This window comes from Pristis pectinata, chromosome 3 (genome assembly GCF_009764475.1).
Source record: "Pristis pectinata isolate sPriPec2 chromosome 3, sPriPec2.1.pri, whole genome shotgun sequence".
Taxonomy (NCBI): Eukaryota; Metazoa; Chordata; class Chondrichthyes; order Rhinopristiformes; family Pristidae; genus Pristis; species Pristis pectinata.
Window position 1 is genome coordinate 23,821,873 of NC_067407.1, and position 15,144 is coordinate 23,837,016.

General features: G+C 40.5%; 1 protein-coding gene across 2 annotated transcripts in view; it reads left to right on the plus strand.

The window, feature by feature from the left end:
* The window catches only part of LOC127568245 (BTB/POZ domain-containing protein 19-like), a 120,759-nt gene that overhangs the window by 50,543 nt on the left and 55,072 nt on the right, over positions 1-15,144 (plus strand). For both annotated transcript variants that reach the window (XM_052011772.1, XM_052011773.1), the window contains exon 4: positions 7,836-7,895. In XM_052011772.1, coding sequence (XP_051867732.1) covers positions 7,836-7,895 — 60 coding nt within the window. The remainder of the gene's footprint in view (positions 1-7,835; positions 7,896-15,144) is intronic.

Here is a 15,144-nt window from a genome sequence, read left to right on the forward strand (position 1 = left end):
AATTCAAAGGATAATGCCAACTGGCTTGTTGTACAAAGTAGAACTGGAGGCAGCAGAGAGAGAAGACAGGCAAATTGATAAAGTCCCAGCACCCAAAGAGACTGTGCTGCCTATCATTGAGGCAGGTGTTGCTGAGACTCTGACTGGGGAATTCAAACTGCACACTGTTACAGATGTTTTGAACTCCAGTCTGGAATGTGCCAGATGTATAAACATTCATTATCACAGTCACTTTGGTACCCACTGAAAATCCAGTCTTTTTGGGCTCTGAAGTTGTGATTGTGGCTGCAACAACTGGCAGATTTCATAGAGTTATACAGCACAGAAATAGGCCCTTCGGCCCAACTCATCCATGCCATCCAAATTGCCTAACTGAGCTAGTCCCATTTGGCTATGTTTGGCCCATATCCCTCTAAACCTTTCCTATCCATATACCTGTCTAAATGCCTTTTAAACATTGTAATTGTACTCAGCTCTACCACTTCCTCTGCCAGCTCGTTCCCCATACCCACCAACCTCTGTGTGGAAAAGTTTCCCTCACATCCCCTTTAAATCTCCCCCCCCCACCTTAAATCTATGACTCCCCTACCCTGGCAAAAAGATTGTGACCATTCACTCTATCTGTGCCCCTCATAAAATACCTTTAAAAGGTCATCCCTCAGCCTCTTACTCTCCAGGGGGAAAAAAACCCAGCCTATCCAGTCTCTCCTTATAACTCAAGCTCTCCAGACCCGGTAACATCCTTGTGATTCTTCTCTGCACCCTTTCCAGCTTAATGACACCTTTCCTATAGCTTGGCAACCAGAACTGCACACAATACTCCAAATGTGGTCTCACCAACGTCTTGTACAGTTATAACATGACGTCCCAACTCTTATACTCAGTGCCCTGATCGACAAAGGCAAGTGCGCCAAACGCCTTCTTCAACATCCTGACTACCTGTATCGCCACTTTCAGGGAACTATATACTTGTACCCCTAGGTCTCCCTGTTCTACAACATTCTCCAGAGCCTTGCCATTTACTGTGTAAATCCTTCTCTGGTTTAACTTCCCAAACATTTCAGACTTGTTTGAGTTAAATTCCTTGGCCCACTATCTTCATTGTTCTAGATTCTGTTGTAATCTTAGACAACTTTCTTCACTGTGCACTACACCAACCTATTTTGGTGTCATCCACAAACTTACTATCCAAGCCACCTACATTCTCATCCAAATTGTTAATATAGATGACAAACAAAAGAGGACCCAGCACCGATTCCTGTGGCACACCACTGGTCACAGGCCTCCAATCTAAAAAACCAACCCTCCACTACCACCCTCTGACTCCTTCTACCAAGTGAGTTTTGTATGCAGTTGGCTAGCTCACCCTGGATTCCAAGTGATCTCACCTTCCAGATCAGCCTACTGTGTGGATCCTTGTCAAAGGCCTTGCTGAGTCCATGAAGATGACATCTACTGCCTTTCCCTTGTCAATTCTTTTGGTCACCTTTTCAGAAAACTCAATAACCTTCTTTCAGAGAAGGCATCCTCACTGAAATATGGACATCTGAGATTGGTGTAGGGTATTTCCCCTAAACAAGTTCAGCAGCTACGACCTCATGTTAAACTCCTTCTCCCCATTTTCAGCTGATTGTGCACCTTTCCTTGCACTCAACTCACTCTCCCTATCATACTGTATTTTAAGAGCATGTTGGGAAATTTGCATCAGCCATCTATAACCCGAGCACCATTGAGAAATAATTTTCAGACATGGCAGTATAGCATTCATCCTCAAATCACGCTCCAGCTGTTGAATTACAAATCAAACTTGCAAGTTGTTCTTCCACTACCCAATTGTCATCCATAACTACCCTTAGTTCCCCAACCTGTTCATTTATAGTTCAGTAAATTCATTTCAGAGACACATGTCTGAAATGAGGACAGATATGGTACTCTCATGCCTTTTGAACATTAGAAAACTCCTGTGAACTTGGCTGGATGCAATAGCCAAAGGAAATTCTAAAGGAAGGTTTTCAGTTTGATATTTGGGACATATTACCAAAGCATCTATAAATATTAGTGAAATTAATCTTGAAGCCAAGACCTGAAAACTTGCATGCAAAAGTTATTTTAAATCTCTCAGTGCTGTGGTATTTTGGATAACAAGGGCCAAATTTGTAGCAATGTTACATTAAGGCACCATTCTTTCCCTCTTTCCTTCATAGCGAAGTACTTATATTATTTGTATGGGTTTTCTATTATATTTTTTCTTTTTGGAATATTTGTATAGTGTATTATCAATTAATTGTATAAGTGTTATTCTTGTATGAAAGGCACCCCACTCTTACAATGATGAGGTTTTGCTTCGGTAGTAGTGTCAGTTACAGTGTTTAATAGCCTTCCTTGCATGAAGTTACTGTGCTTGTGAAATTTTATTTTAGATGTGCCATAGATTGTCTTAGAATATAGAACATAGAACAGTGCAGCACAGTATGGGGCCTTTGGCCCACCATGTTGTGCCGAGCTATATAAACCTACTCCATGATCAATCTAACCCTTCCCTCCTACACAGCCTGTAACCCTCCATTTTTCTTACATCTTTGTGCCTATCTAACAGTATCTTAAATGCCCCTGTTGTATCAGCCTCTACCGCCACACCCGGCAGTGTACTCCAGGCACCAACCACTCACTGTGTGAAAACCCTACCTCTGACGTCGCCCCTGAACTTTCCTCCTCTCACTTTAAACGGATGTCCTCTGGTTTTGGCCATTGTTGCCCTGGGAAAAAGGCACTATCAGTCCACTCTATCTATGTCTCTCATAATCTTATACATCTCTATCAAGTCACCTGTCATCCTTCTTCTCTCCAAAGAGAAAAGCCCTAGTTTGCTCAACCTTTCCTCATAAGACATGTTCTCTAATCCAGGCAGCATCCTGGTAAATCTCCTCTGCACCCTCTCTAAAGCTTCCACATCCTTTCTATAATGAGGCAACCAGAACTGAACACAATATTCTAAGTGTGGTCTAAGCAGAGTTTTATAGAGCTGCAATCCCTCGACTAATGAAGGCCAGCATACCATATGCCTTCTTAACCACCCTATCAACTTGAGGGGCAACTTCGAGGGATCTATGGACTTGAACCCCAAGATCCCTCTGTTCCTCCACACTGTTAAGAATCCTGCCATTAATGTTGTACTCTGCCTTCAAGTTCGACCTTCCAAAGTGTATCACTTCACACTTTTCGGATTGAAATCCATCTGCCATTTGTCTGCCCAACTCTCCATCCTGTCCATATCCCGTTGTAACCTACAACAATCTTCTACACTATCCACAACACTGCCAGCCTTTGTGTCATCTGCAAACTTACTATCTCACCCCTCCACTTCCTCTGTCAATTCATTTGTAAAAATCACAAAGAGCAGGGGTCCCAGAACAGATCTCTGCAGAACACCACTGGTCACTGTCCTCCAGGCAGAATTTGCTCCATCTACTGCCACCCTCTGCCTTCTGTGGGTAAGCCACTTCCAACTCCACACAGCCAAGTTTCCATGGATCCCATGCCACATGACTTTCTGATTGAGCCTACCATGGGGAACCTTGTCAAATGCCTTACTAGAATCCATATACACTACATCCACCATTCTACCTTGTCATCTCGAAAAAGGCTCGTGAGGCACGACCTGCCCCTCACAAAGCCATGCTGAATATTTTTGTCTTATTTTTGCTGGATCTTTCCTGTAGATTTGCAGGCCAGTGACTAATCATTTTATTCTTGGCTGAAAAATGTGGCAAGCTGTGTTGTTGTTGCTTTCTTAAATTGCTGGTGGAAATAATCTGTTTCAGATGCGCCTGCAATAGAATCATACAGTCCTACAGCACAGAAACAGGCCCTTTGGACTACCATGTCCATGCTAGCCATCAATATCTATCTATACTAATCCCATTTACCAGCACTTGGTCCGTAGCCTTGGAAATATTAATGCATCGTATGCCTCCAAACTGGACGGCAATAGCATGGGTGGAATAAAAGCATAAAATGCTGGAAACACTCAACAGACCAGGCAGCATCTGTGGAAAGAGAAACACAGTTAATGCCTCACCAGAACTGGGAAAGAGAGAAAAGTAACTCATTTTAAGTTGCAGAGAAGATGGAGGGAGGAATGGATGGATATAGAGAGTAAGGCAGGGGTTGCCAAGGGAATGTGTCATCTGGTCAAATAGGTTAATGGGGACACTTTGAAGGTGATTATGCTTCTTTATCTGGGTTATGTATTTTCTAATAGCAGGGCTGTAGGCATGCCCAGCAGATCAGGCTGACCTAAAGGAGAAAAACTGAGTCATTATTCGCAGATAACTGCAGAAATGGGGAGTTACGATACAGATGGAGAAAGCAAATTACCTAATGAGTCCAAAGGCTGTAATGTGCCCAGACAGATGAGGCGTTGTTACTCTAGCTTATGTCGGGTCTTGTTGTAACAGTGCAGAAGGTCACAGAGTCAGGGTGGGATAGGAAATTAAAGTGTTTCTGGCATTTTCTATTTTTATTTCAGACTTCCAGCATCAACATTTTTTGTTTGGTTTTCATTTATGGTAGAATAGGTGGGTTGCATTTCAGAATGGCATAGCTTGATTCAGGTACAAACTAATCATATGGCAACTTCCTTTGAAGATCCCTGATAAAATGTATATACCAGACATACCAAACATATGTCTGGTATATACATTTTATTAGGGATTTTAAGTATGCTGCAGTATACAGCTGACTTGTGCCAAAGAAAATCTCTTGCCAAGGATTTTATAATTGAAGTCGGCTCTCAATATGTGTATCTAGAACATGTACTCATTGGATCTGGCATATTGTGAAATAAAATGACACTTAATATGTATAGATTGTATGCAAATATCTATCAAGAAAGCTTGTCAGTTGAAATTAACAGTGGGGGTAAAATGAAGTTATTAAATTGTACAGCCTGTCCAAACGTTTGTCAGTCCTCTGCCTTTAGTTCCTCTGCAGCTTATGTGATGTAGGTGATGCAGTTATTTAGCTAGATTTACAGAGATACCACTCAGTGAACCAGAGTATTACTGTAATCAGTTATCACTATTAGAAATCAATGCTAGTCAGTCCTTAAGTTTTGGTGCTTTATTTCTTTTGCTGCTTTTTTTTTATTAACACTTGACATTTATTTAGTGATAGAATTACAAGTTTTAAAAAGATTACTTTTGTTAAGTGCAAAATAGTATTAAAATATTTATCAGTAGCCAAAGCCCTTCAGCTCACTATGTCCATGCTGACCGTTAAGTACAGATCTATACTAATCCCATTTCCCAGCACTTGGTTGGGAGCCTTCTATGCCTTTGCATTTCAACCACTCAAATAAATACTACTTAAATGTTGAAAGTCTCAGGCTCAACCACCCAAACAGGCAGTGCATTCTAGCTTTCAACCACCCTCTATATTTGTAATATAATATTGTAATTTAATATAAGGTTCTTGTTACTTTAGGTTGAAGTTGTCTAACTTGTTATAATTGTGTGTGTCACCATGTAAAATACCAAGGCCTGGAATAGCACTGCAGCATAAAATAAAATTGGAGCAGGGAGAGATGCACCATGGAGACAGGCCCTTTGTCCCAATATGTCTGTGCCGACCAAGCTGCCTACCTGAGCTAGTCCCATTTGCCTGCATTTAGCCCGAATTCCTCTAAACCTTTCCTATCCACGAACCTGTCCAAATGTCTTTTAAATGTTGTAATGGTTCCTGTCCCTACCACTTCTTCTGTCAGCTCGTCCTACGTGTGTGGAAAAAATTGCCCTTCAGATCCCCTTTAAATCTTTCCCCTCTTGGTATTGGTATTGGTTTATTATTGTCACTTGTACCGAGGTACAGTGAAAAACTTGTCTTGCACACCGATCGTAGGCTGATTTACATTGTGCAGTTACATTGAATTAGTATAGAGTGCATTAATGTAGTACAGGTAAAAACAATAACAGTACAGAGTAAAGTGTCACAGCTACAGTGAAAGTGCAGTGCAATAAGGTGCAAGGTCACAACAAGGTAGATCGTGAGGTCAGAGTCCATCTCATTGCATAAGGGAACCGTTCACCTATGCATTCTAGTTTTAGACTAGGCTAACCTGGAAAAAAAACTGTGACTATCCACCCTATCTATGCCCCTCATAATTTTATACACTTCTATAAGGTCACCCCTCAGCCCCTTTTGTTCCAAGGAAAACAGTTGCAGCCTATCCAGTCCGGCAACATCCATGTGAATCTTTTCTGCAGCTTCTCTAGTTTAATCACTTCTTTCCTATAATATGGCGACCAGAACTGCTCACAATACTCCAAATGTACTCTCACCAAAGTCCTTTGCAGCTGTAACATGACGTCCCAACTCTTGTACTCAATGCCCCGACCGATGAAGGGCAGCTTGGCATACGCCTTCTTCACCACCCTGTTTACCTGTTTCAGGGAACTATATACAGGGTATTCTGCTCTACAACATTCCCCAGAGCCTTGCCACTTATGGTGTAAGTCCAGTCCCAAAACATAACACTTTGTACTTTTCTGAGTTAAATTCCATCTGCCAATCCTTGGCCCACTTTCCGAGTTGTTCTAGATCCTATTGTTACCTTAGACAACTTCCTTCATTGTCCACTACACCAACCTATTTTGGTGCCATCCACATGCTTACTATCCAAGCCACATACATCCTCATCCAAATCATTAATATGGATGACAAACAACAGGGGACCCAGCACCAATCCCTGGGGCACACCACTGGTCACAAGCCTCCAATCTTAAAAAAACAACCCTCCACTACCACCTTCTGACTCCTTCCACCAAGCGAATTTTGTATCCAATGGCTAGCTCACCCTGGATCCCATGTGATCTAACCTTCCAAATCAGCCTACTGTGTGGATCCTTGTCAAAGGCCTTGCTAAGTCCACGTAAACATCTACTGCCCTTGTCAATCCTTTTGGTCACCTTTTCAGAAAACTCAATCAAACTCGTGAGACGTGATTTCACATGCGTAAAATCATACTGACTATCACTAATGAGTCATTGGCTTTCCAAATGCATATAAATCTGATCTCTCAGAACCCCCTCTAATAACTTTCCCACCACTGATGTTAGACTCACCAGCCTGTAGTTCCCTCACTTGTCCTTGCCACTCTTCTTAAATAAAGGCACAACATTAGCCACCCTCCAGTCTTAAGCATAATCAAAGACCCCACCCACCTGGGACATTCTCTCTTCTCTACTCTTCCATTGGGTAGAAGATACAGGAGCCTGAGGGCACATACCACCAGACTTAAGGACAGCTTCTACCCCACAGTGATAAGACTATTGAACAGTTCCCTTATACAATGAGATGGACTATGACCTCATGACCTACCTTGTTGTGACCTTGCACCTTATTGCACTGCACTTTCTCTGTAGTTGTGACACTTTACTCCGTACTGTTATTGTTTTTTTTACCTGTACTACATCAATGCACTCTGTACTAACTTGATGTAACTGCACTGTGTAATGAATTGACCTGTAAGATCGGTTTGTAAGACAAGCTTTTCACTGTACCTCAGTACAGGTGACAATAATAAACCAATACCAATACCAATAAGTGCTGTGGTAAAGCAGATATGACATACTCTTTTGTGCATGTCTACATGATTATGTTGGACTGGCCATACTGCACAGACTTTATATCAGCTGGCTTGCTTGGAAACTTCTTTCAGCAGCTCTTTTTTTAATCCTTTCTCCATCCCACCAAAACATTCCTCTGCTGAAACTTTACTATTCTTAATTTACTTACTTAGAATGATTTGTCTATTTAACAATGGGTTTGTTTTTCAGCTATGCGTGGATTATATCAGCAGCACACTTACAGTCGAGTCTGCCTGTGAAGCATTGCAGGTAAGTCTCAAGGAGATTTATCTTCCTGCTTCTATTGATGTACATTACCTTTGGTAGTCAGAGATTGGAAATTCAATTCGTATTTGTATTAGCCCATTGCCTGGAAGTAATTGTAGATGCCTGTCCCTTGTATGCTTCTGTTGAATGAGTATTTTAGTGTTTGGCATAAATTTGAATTTATTGTTTTGATTTTTTTATGTCATTTCCACTTTAGCTTTGATTTCTCGACTCTTGAAGTGTTTGTTGCCTGTAATCAATCTGAATTTGGACCACCTTTTTCTTAATTTCAATAATCTAGATAGTTGAGTGACTGAAAGACAGATTTATTATTGACTAGAGCTATCCTAATGGGTAATACTAGAGCAGAAGTCAGAGCACTACAGCTACCACCTAGTTTCCTGTCCAAGCTCAGCTGCCATAAAAACAGCCCTGGCATTTGCATGGTATAGGTGGGAGCCTGATTAATCCATGTAATTTATGTTTATTTTGTTATGCATAGACCTGACTGTACTTGTGGACTGTGTGTATGGAAGACTCTGAGTATTTGAATAGGTGGCAAGAGCCTAACCATTTTAGGTTTTATTTTGGGTATTTCTATCAAGAATAGGAAAGCATTTTTTTGGGCCCACAAAGAAGTCTCTGGGTCAGTAGAAGCCCATCCAATCTCTTGTCTGGGATGCCTAATAGCCCAGAGTGCTACGCTGCTCATGGTAGTGACTGGTAGATTTTCCCACCACCCCAGTCAGAGTCCTCGGCCTTTAAACAGGAAGTGACTCCTGCTTGTCCTTGACTAGGTGTCAAAATTGTCCCCAGTGATTTAAAAGTTTTTGGAAAAATACCTTTTTCTATCCCATTGTTTTTACATTTTTCATTCTTATCCCAGTTGTACTTTATGCTCCAGTTCCTCTAGTAGCTCTTTTTATTTACTTTGAAACAGTTTTCTAAAAAGGAGCATATTTTTAAAAAAATCTATACATACATTTGGCAAAAAAGTCTAGAAAGATACTGGTTACAGCTGATCTAAGTTGAGATTCCTTACTTATGCAAAATACTAGTGCTGGTGATACATTTGGTTACATTTGGGATTTAAAATGGGACTTAGTTTAAATAGTTCATTATAGTTATTAAGGTGTTGTAATAGATTTAAGGAGCTGAATAACCTACTTTGCTTCTCTCATGTTCCTAAATATTCACCATGGATGAGGTTAAAAAAAAAGGCCGATGATGCTGGTAGAACTTTTCCTGTATGAGAGAAGACTGAATGAAAATCTAACTAAATATTTAGAAAATATTTTTAGCCAAAATATAGACTATATAGACTATATATATATAGATTATATATAAACTATAGACTAGAAGTGTCATTTTTCCTTTGTATATTACTTCATAGAATCATACAGTGCAGAACTAGGCTTTTTGGCTCACTTGTGTCCATGTCGAACATTGAGTAGTCATCTATACTAACCCCATTTTCCAGCATTTTGTCTGTAGCCTTCTGTACCCTAGTGATTAAAGTACTATTCTGGCCCCAAAACAAGCATGACAAAATTCAACGTAGCCGCACTCATTTTGTGTTCCATGGTGATAAGCTGCCAGATAGTGCAGGCATTGTAAGGGCCCAAGGCAGCCACCTACAAGAAATGAAAGCCTTATTCAAATATACCATATCTAAATTAGGCCCTCTTTATTAATGGGCAAATCCTAGTATGACTGAAATGTCACATCTTAAATTCATCAGATTCACTAATTAATAAAATTTGATTGTAACCTCAACTACACATTCCTTTCTACCCATAATAACCTTTTGCCCCCTTGCTTATTAAGCATTTATCTACCTCTGCCCTCAAAGTATTCAAAAACTCTGCTTCCACTTCCCTTGAGGAAAAGAGTCCAAAGACTCTTTCATATTGAACCATATAATGGTTTGATTCACCCAGACAATAAGCTGTTAGGGAATAGAAACAATTTTCTGACCAACTAGCTCATGATTCCTTTTAGGAATTTTGGTAATAAATCAGAATTGTGAGTTAAATATAGCAATATAGTAGCAAGACTTCTGAGACAAACAATTGCTGTCTTGACAACTCTGGAGTACTTATTCAGTACAGTTCTGTGCTAATGCCAAGATTCTTTATGAAACAAAGGACTGCAGATGCTGGAATCTTGATGAAAAACACGATGATGCTGGAGGAACTCTGCAGGCCAGACAGCATCTGTGGAGAAAAGCAGGCGGGCAACATTTCGGGTCAGGACCCTTCCTCAGGACAAGATAGGAAAAGTGGAAGACGTATCCCCCTGTATACCCCCCCTTTTTTCCTTTCTTGCCTTTGACCCATCCCCTGGTCACCCGCAACCATGCCTCCTCTTTTCTTCCCTTTCCTAGCCTATCTTTCTTTTTTTCTACCCCCTTTTTTCCTCCTTAACTTTGACCCATCCCCCAGTGGATCTGCTCTCCCCTCCTCCCTGCACCTGCCTATCACTATCTCTTACCTGCATCTACCTATCACCATCTTGTGCCCACCCCACCTCCCCTCTTTTGTCCACCTATCACTGCCCTACTTTTCCCTCCTATATATTGGGCTTCCCCTTTTCCTATCTTCAGTCCTGAAGAAGAGTCCTGACCCGAAACATTGACCGCCTGCTTTTCTCCATGGATGCTGCCTGGCCTGCTGAGTTCTTCCAGCATCATAGTGTTTTTCACCAAGATTCCGTTTAGTAGGCTGCATAATTTAGAACTCTGCCACCCAAAGGGATATTACCTTAGAATTACTTCAATACCTTGATCAGGAAGACGAAAGGGTTAATGAGCTGGCTGATATGAAGAAGAGCATGGTATAGTAATGCACCAAGTCACTAGAGCTGTACTTGATTAAATGTTCAGCAGCAAAACAGGACCTTTGCCTTATTCAGACCACATTGATGGATATACTGCACTTTAGGTTCCATGGGATTATTGAGAGAAAATTATTTTAATTAATAAGAGGGACATAGTTTGGCATGATGGAATCCAGAGGAGGATCTGAAGCACAGAGCCAAGAGGGTAGCAGCCCTCTAACACTGTGCATCTAAGTAACCCCTGTGAAGTTCCCCTGATGTCTTCATCAGGGTAGAATGGAGGCCTTCTCTCCATTTCCCTCTCCTGGGTCATTTTACCCAGCTGTTCAAGTTCCTACACATACACACTACTGCATCTCTACACAGAGTGGTCTCTTGAATTATGTGTGGTGCCAATCACTGAGTGCTGACTGTGGATACAAGGTAAAGTGATGGCTTCAGACATTTAGTGCTGTTCTGTTTGTCTCTTGTTGTCAAGGGCTAATTGAGGATTACGGTGTTGAAATTTAAAAAAAAATAGACAGGAATTAATGTTTTTTGTAAAAGAACAGCACCACAAAACCTATGCAGGAGAAAGGGAATGAGTAACAGAGCAGATGGTTGGCTTCCGAAAGCACCATCAGTTTCTCAGGCAGCATGATTTGGCAGTGACAACGAAAAGATGGTTTAAAGTCTTGTAATACCGATCCAGATTCAATGGCAGTCATACTTCATCTACTGCTTACTCTTCCCCATGCCCACAGTATCCTTCACCTGCTCTGCATGTTTATGAATTCTGATTGCTTGCTCCCTGCCATAATATGTCACACTGCAGTGTGTTTTTGTCAGTGCCAGAGGAGTTTGTAGGACATGCATCTCGTACAGAACTGTCTTGCTGACAGCAGAGGTCTGTGGAGATGAGGGGTAGCTGCAGAAGTAGAGTGCTGCAGGAGGAACAGAGGCAGTGGAGAGAAGTGTGCTGTAGTGATTGGTGCAGCTATTCAGGGCATGCAAGGGTCTACATTTCCTGTTTCTTTGTGCCCATCCACCATGTTCCTATTTCTTTCCAATGATAACCATATTTCAACAGTGACAACTTGGAAGAGAAAAGATATTGCGCTATGCAGAGGCCATCCTTGAGCAATGGGCTTCTCAACACAGTCACAGCTCTTGGCCTTGTTGGAGTATACCCCTCTCGCCATGTTGACCTTTGACCTGGTGACCTGGTGCAGAGGTAACTTTAGGATGTTCCAGGTAGCCTGTCTCTCCTTTGTCTTTGTAGGAAGCTACTCATTTGCCTGATGCCCATTTTACCCCTAGCAGCAAAATCTCCAAGGTGTGCTTCTAGCATTCATCTAAGTGGATTGTAAGTGGTGTCCCAATTGAGTCTGCATTGTCTGTTATCTCCTCTCCATTGTGTGAGGTTAACCAACAACCCAGGCACCTCAGGTGTAGAAAAATCTAACAAAGTCAACAAATTTGAGTTTATCGTCACATGCATAAGTACAAGGTGCGATGAAAAACTTACTTGCAGCAGCATCAAGGGCACATAGTATTAGAGACACAACATTCACAAGAAAAATATAAATTATACAAGAAAGAACACAATTAGAGCAAGAAAAAAAAACAAGTCCATTGTAGTACAAAGTAGTCAAAGTGGTCATAGTGTTGCTATACCTTTACCCAAATGAAGGATCTTCTGAAATGTTGTCTTTTCTGTAACATAGGGAAAAAAAATAATAGGATAGTAATGAAAGATACGAGTCAATGGCTATCCTTATGAGGCTATTGTATTTTTGTTCATAGCTTTGCAGGTAGGTCTTGGAGGATGTATCTGGAATTGTATACTCTGCTATCTCTACCCATTCTTGCAGCTTGCCTGGAAAATCTTCCTGGCACCCAGTCGACAGAACATCTCCCTCCTCCTGTGCAGTTCCTCCACCAAAACCTCCAGTGCAGAATAAGGATATCAGCGGTCATTATGTAGAAACATTACTGATATTTGTTCAACACAATGTGCACCTGCCCTTTAAGCGCTTGTGCCTTTATATGGCACCAGCAGCATAAAAAGTTGAGAGCTCCAATTGGCCAGCCTACCAAACTTATTGCTTTTGTTGACAGCTTATTCATTTTACTTTAAACAATAATTCACTTTTTTTGTGGACAGATGATTTGACGTACTATAAGTGTGCATTCAAGTCTGCGCACAAAAACACATCCGTGACAATTTTTACTCTTCTGTCTTGCAGCTGTGATGTTGAATGGAGGCAGGGGTGTTGGTTAAGAACACACACGCTTCATTTCTTTTACCTACCAGTTGTAACATATCAAAAGAGATTTCTCATTAGTTGACTGAGGTGCACTTGGGCAATGTAGTCCTTTTTTCCCCAGTGGGGAAAAGAATGGGTGGCTTTGGTAGGGCCGTTAGTTCAGTACGACATCTCTTTCCACCTGGCTGCAAAGCCATTGCAGCATCCTGCTGCATTTCTTTAACCTTTGGAGACCAATGAACCACTCTGGCAGACAGCCCCACCAAGAAGTGGGAATTTCAGAAATTGTGGGAGGGCAGAGTTCTGATGACAGGGACAAGAGGCTTTGCAGAGTTCAGCAGTGAGAAGTGAGGACATCACTGCAACATGTATGTTGAGGGATATGATTGGGTGGTCTGAGGAAGTAGGATTTCATCAACTTATCTCCTTTGTAACATGTACAATTAAAATGATCGAAAAGCTAGTGGCAATGCTGTTAAAGGTTACATGGAAAGAAAGCATCCATAACATATTAGCTGTATAAAAACATCAGAGCATGGAATTCAGTATTCACCTATCTGTCTTATTTATTTGGCAGTGAATTTAACTGCAGGTACATTTATGACTAAATATCGGAGATCTTTGCTGTGGCTTTAATGCGGAAATGTAAGCATCAGTGGGTGAATATTAGTAGTTTGGTCAAAGTATGATGAATTCTAAACAGTAATCAACCAAGGTTACACCTTAATTGTCCTGACATGATTTATTTTTTAAAGTAATAGGCATTTTTAATTGTTCAAGTATACTTAGTGAGATTTGCTACTAATGCATTTGAAGGTGAAAAGAACTGAAGGGATAGATTCCAAATTAGTTGCAGGTTCCAGATTTTGGCTATAAACTGATGATAAAAATTTGAAGTGATCAAGTATTTTAGCCTTCCTATTATCGAAATGATTTGGGCACTAATTGTTTAGATGACTGCTGTACTTTTGAGCTCTAAAGGTATTAAGAGGAAGAGGTCATACTGTTTCTTTCTGACTTGGGCTTTACAAACATACTGCCATTGGATAAATTTTAATGCAGGTGGCAGGGGTAGCCGGGTGCAGTTCTTAGAATTTGAGGTAAGTTGGTTAAAAGCAAGTTTAGATACGACTTCTGCACAAAAATAGGTAACCTGAATGTTGAGGCCACAGTTGGTGTTGATATGAAAATGAATCCTTATTTGGGAATTGTTAAGGACATTAGAGATTAAGATTTAAAGAGCTATCTTAGCTAATTGGAAAAAAAAGTTTGATGGTCCTATTCCCATTCTTTTATCTTCACATCTGGGAACAATTTTGATTCATTGGGTTACTTAGAAAGGCCACATTTGTTACTTGGCCCTTGTTCCTTTAGGTAGGTGTTGGTTCTTATTCTTGAATTGCCAAGGGTCTTTTGAAATTGCTCTTATGGTAGTGTTGGGTAAGAATTCCACAACTTTGGCATCATAGTTAAAGAAACAGAGTGATCTTCCATTCAAAGGTAAAGGTTTCACCTGATTTCGGTGGGCTTTGTTTTGCTTAATTTTGGAGTATTCCAGCCAAAATGAGGTGGAATTTTATGTACAAGTTATATTCAGCGCGCGTTGAAATTCTGAAATCTTTTGTGTTAGTTTTAGAAAGATTGATCAGGAAGCAAGAGCCCTTCCAAAATAAAACCGGTTGCATCCCCAGGATAAATTACTCACCATTGGGACTTTCTGCTAAATTAACTTGTTCCCAAGAAATTAAGTTTTGGTGGACAAGGACGCTACCAAGCGTGTTTTATAAGTTTATGAATTAAATTTTATTTTATTTTACTTAGAAACTAAATACTGTCCTTAGTGTTATCAGAAAAATTTTAAGAAATTTTCAAGCACATAAGATTATTCATGGAATTGACATTATGATTAAACATGCTTTTTTTCTGAAACCTAAGTAATAGCGAAAAAGTGTACTGTTTATCACTTTAACATATTAAGAATTATTGTAAAGCAAAATTAATATAAAAAAATTGTTTTGGCCTCATTCATGGCATATTTTATGTGATGTGTAAATGAAGTTAATTATGAGAAGAGAGAGACCCATCTTCAAAATGTGTACTATTTTTAACAATGTTTGCACCTGGATTATTAGTTACACTAGAAGTTGAAACTCTGTTTAATTGTG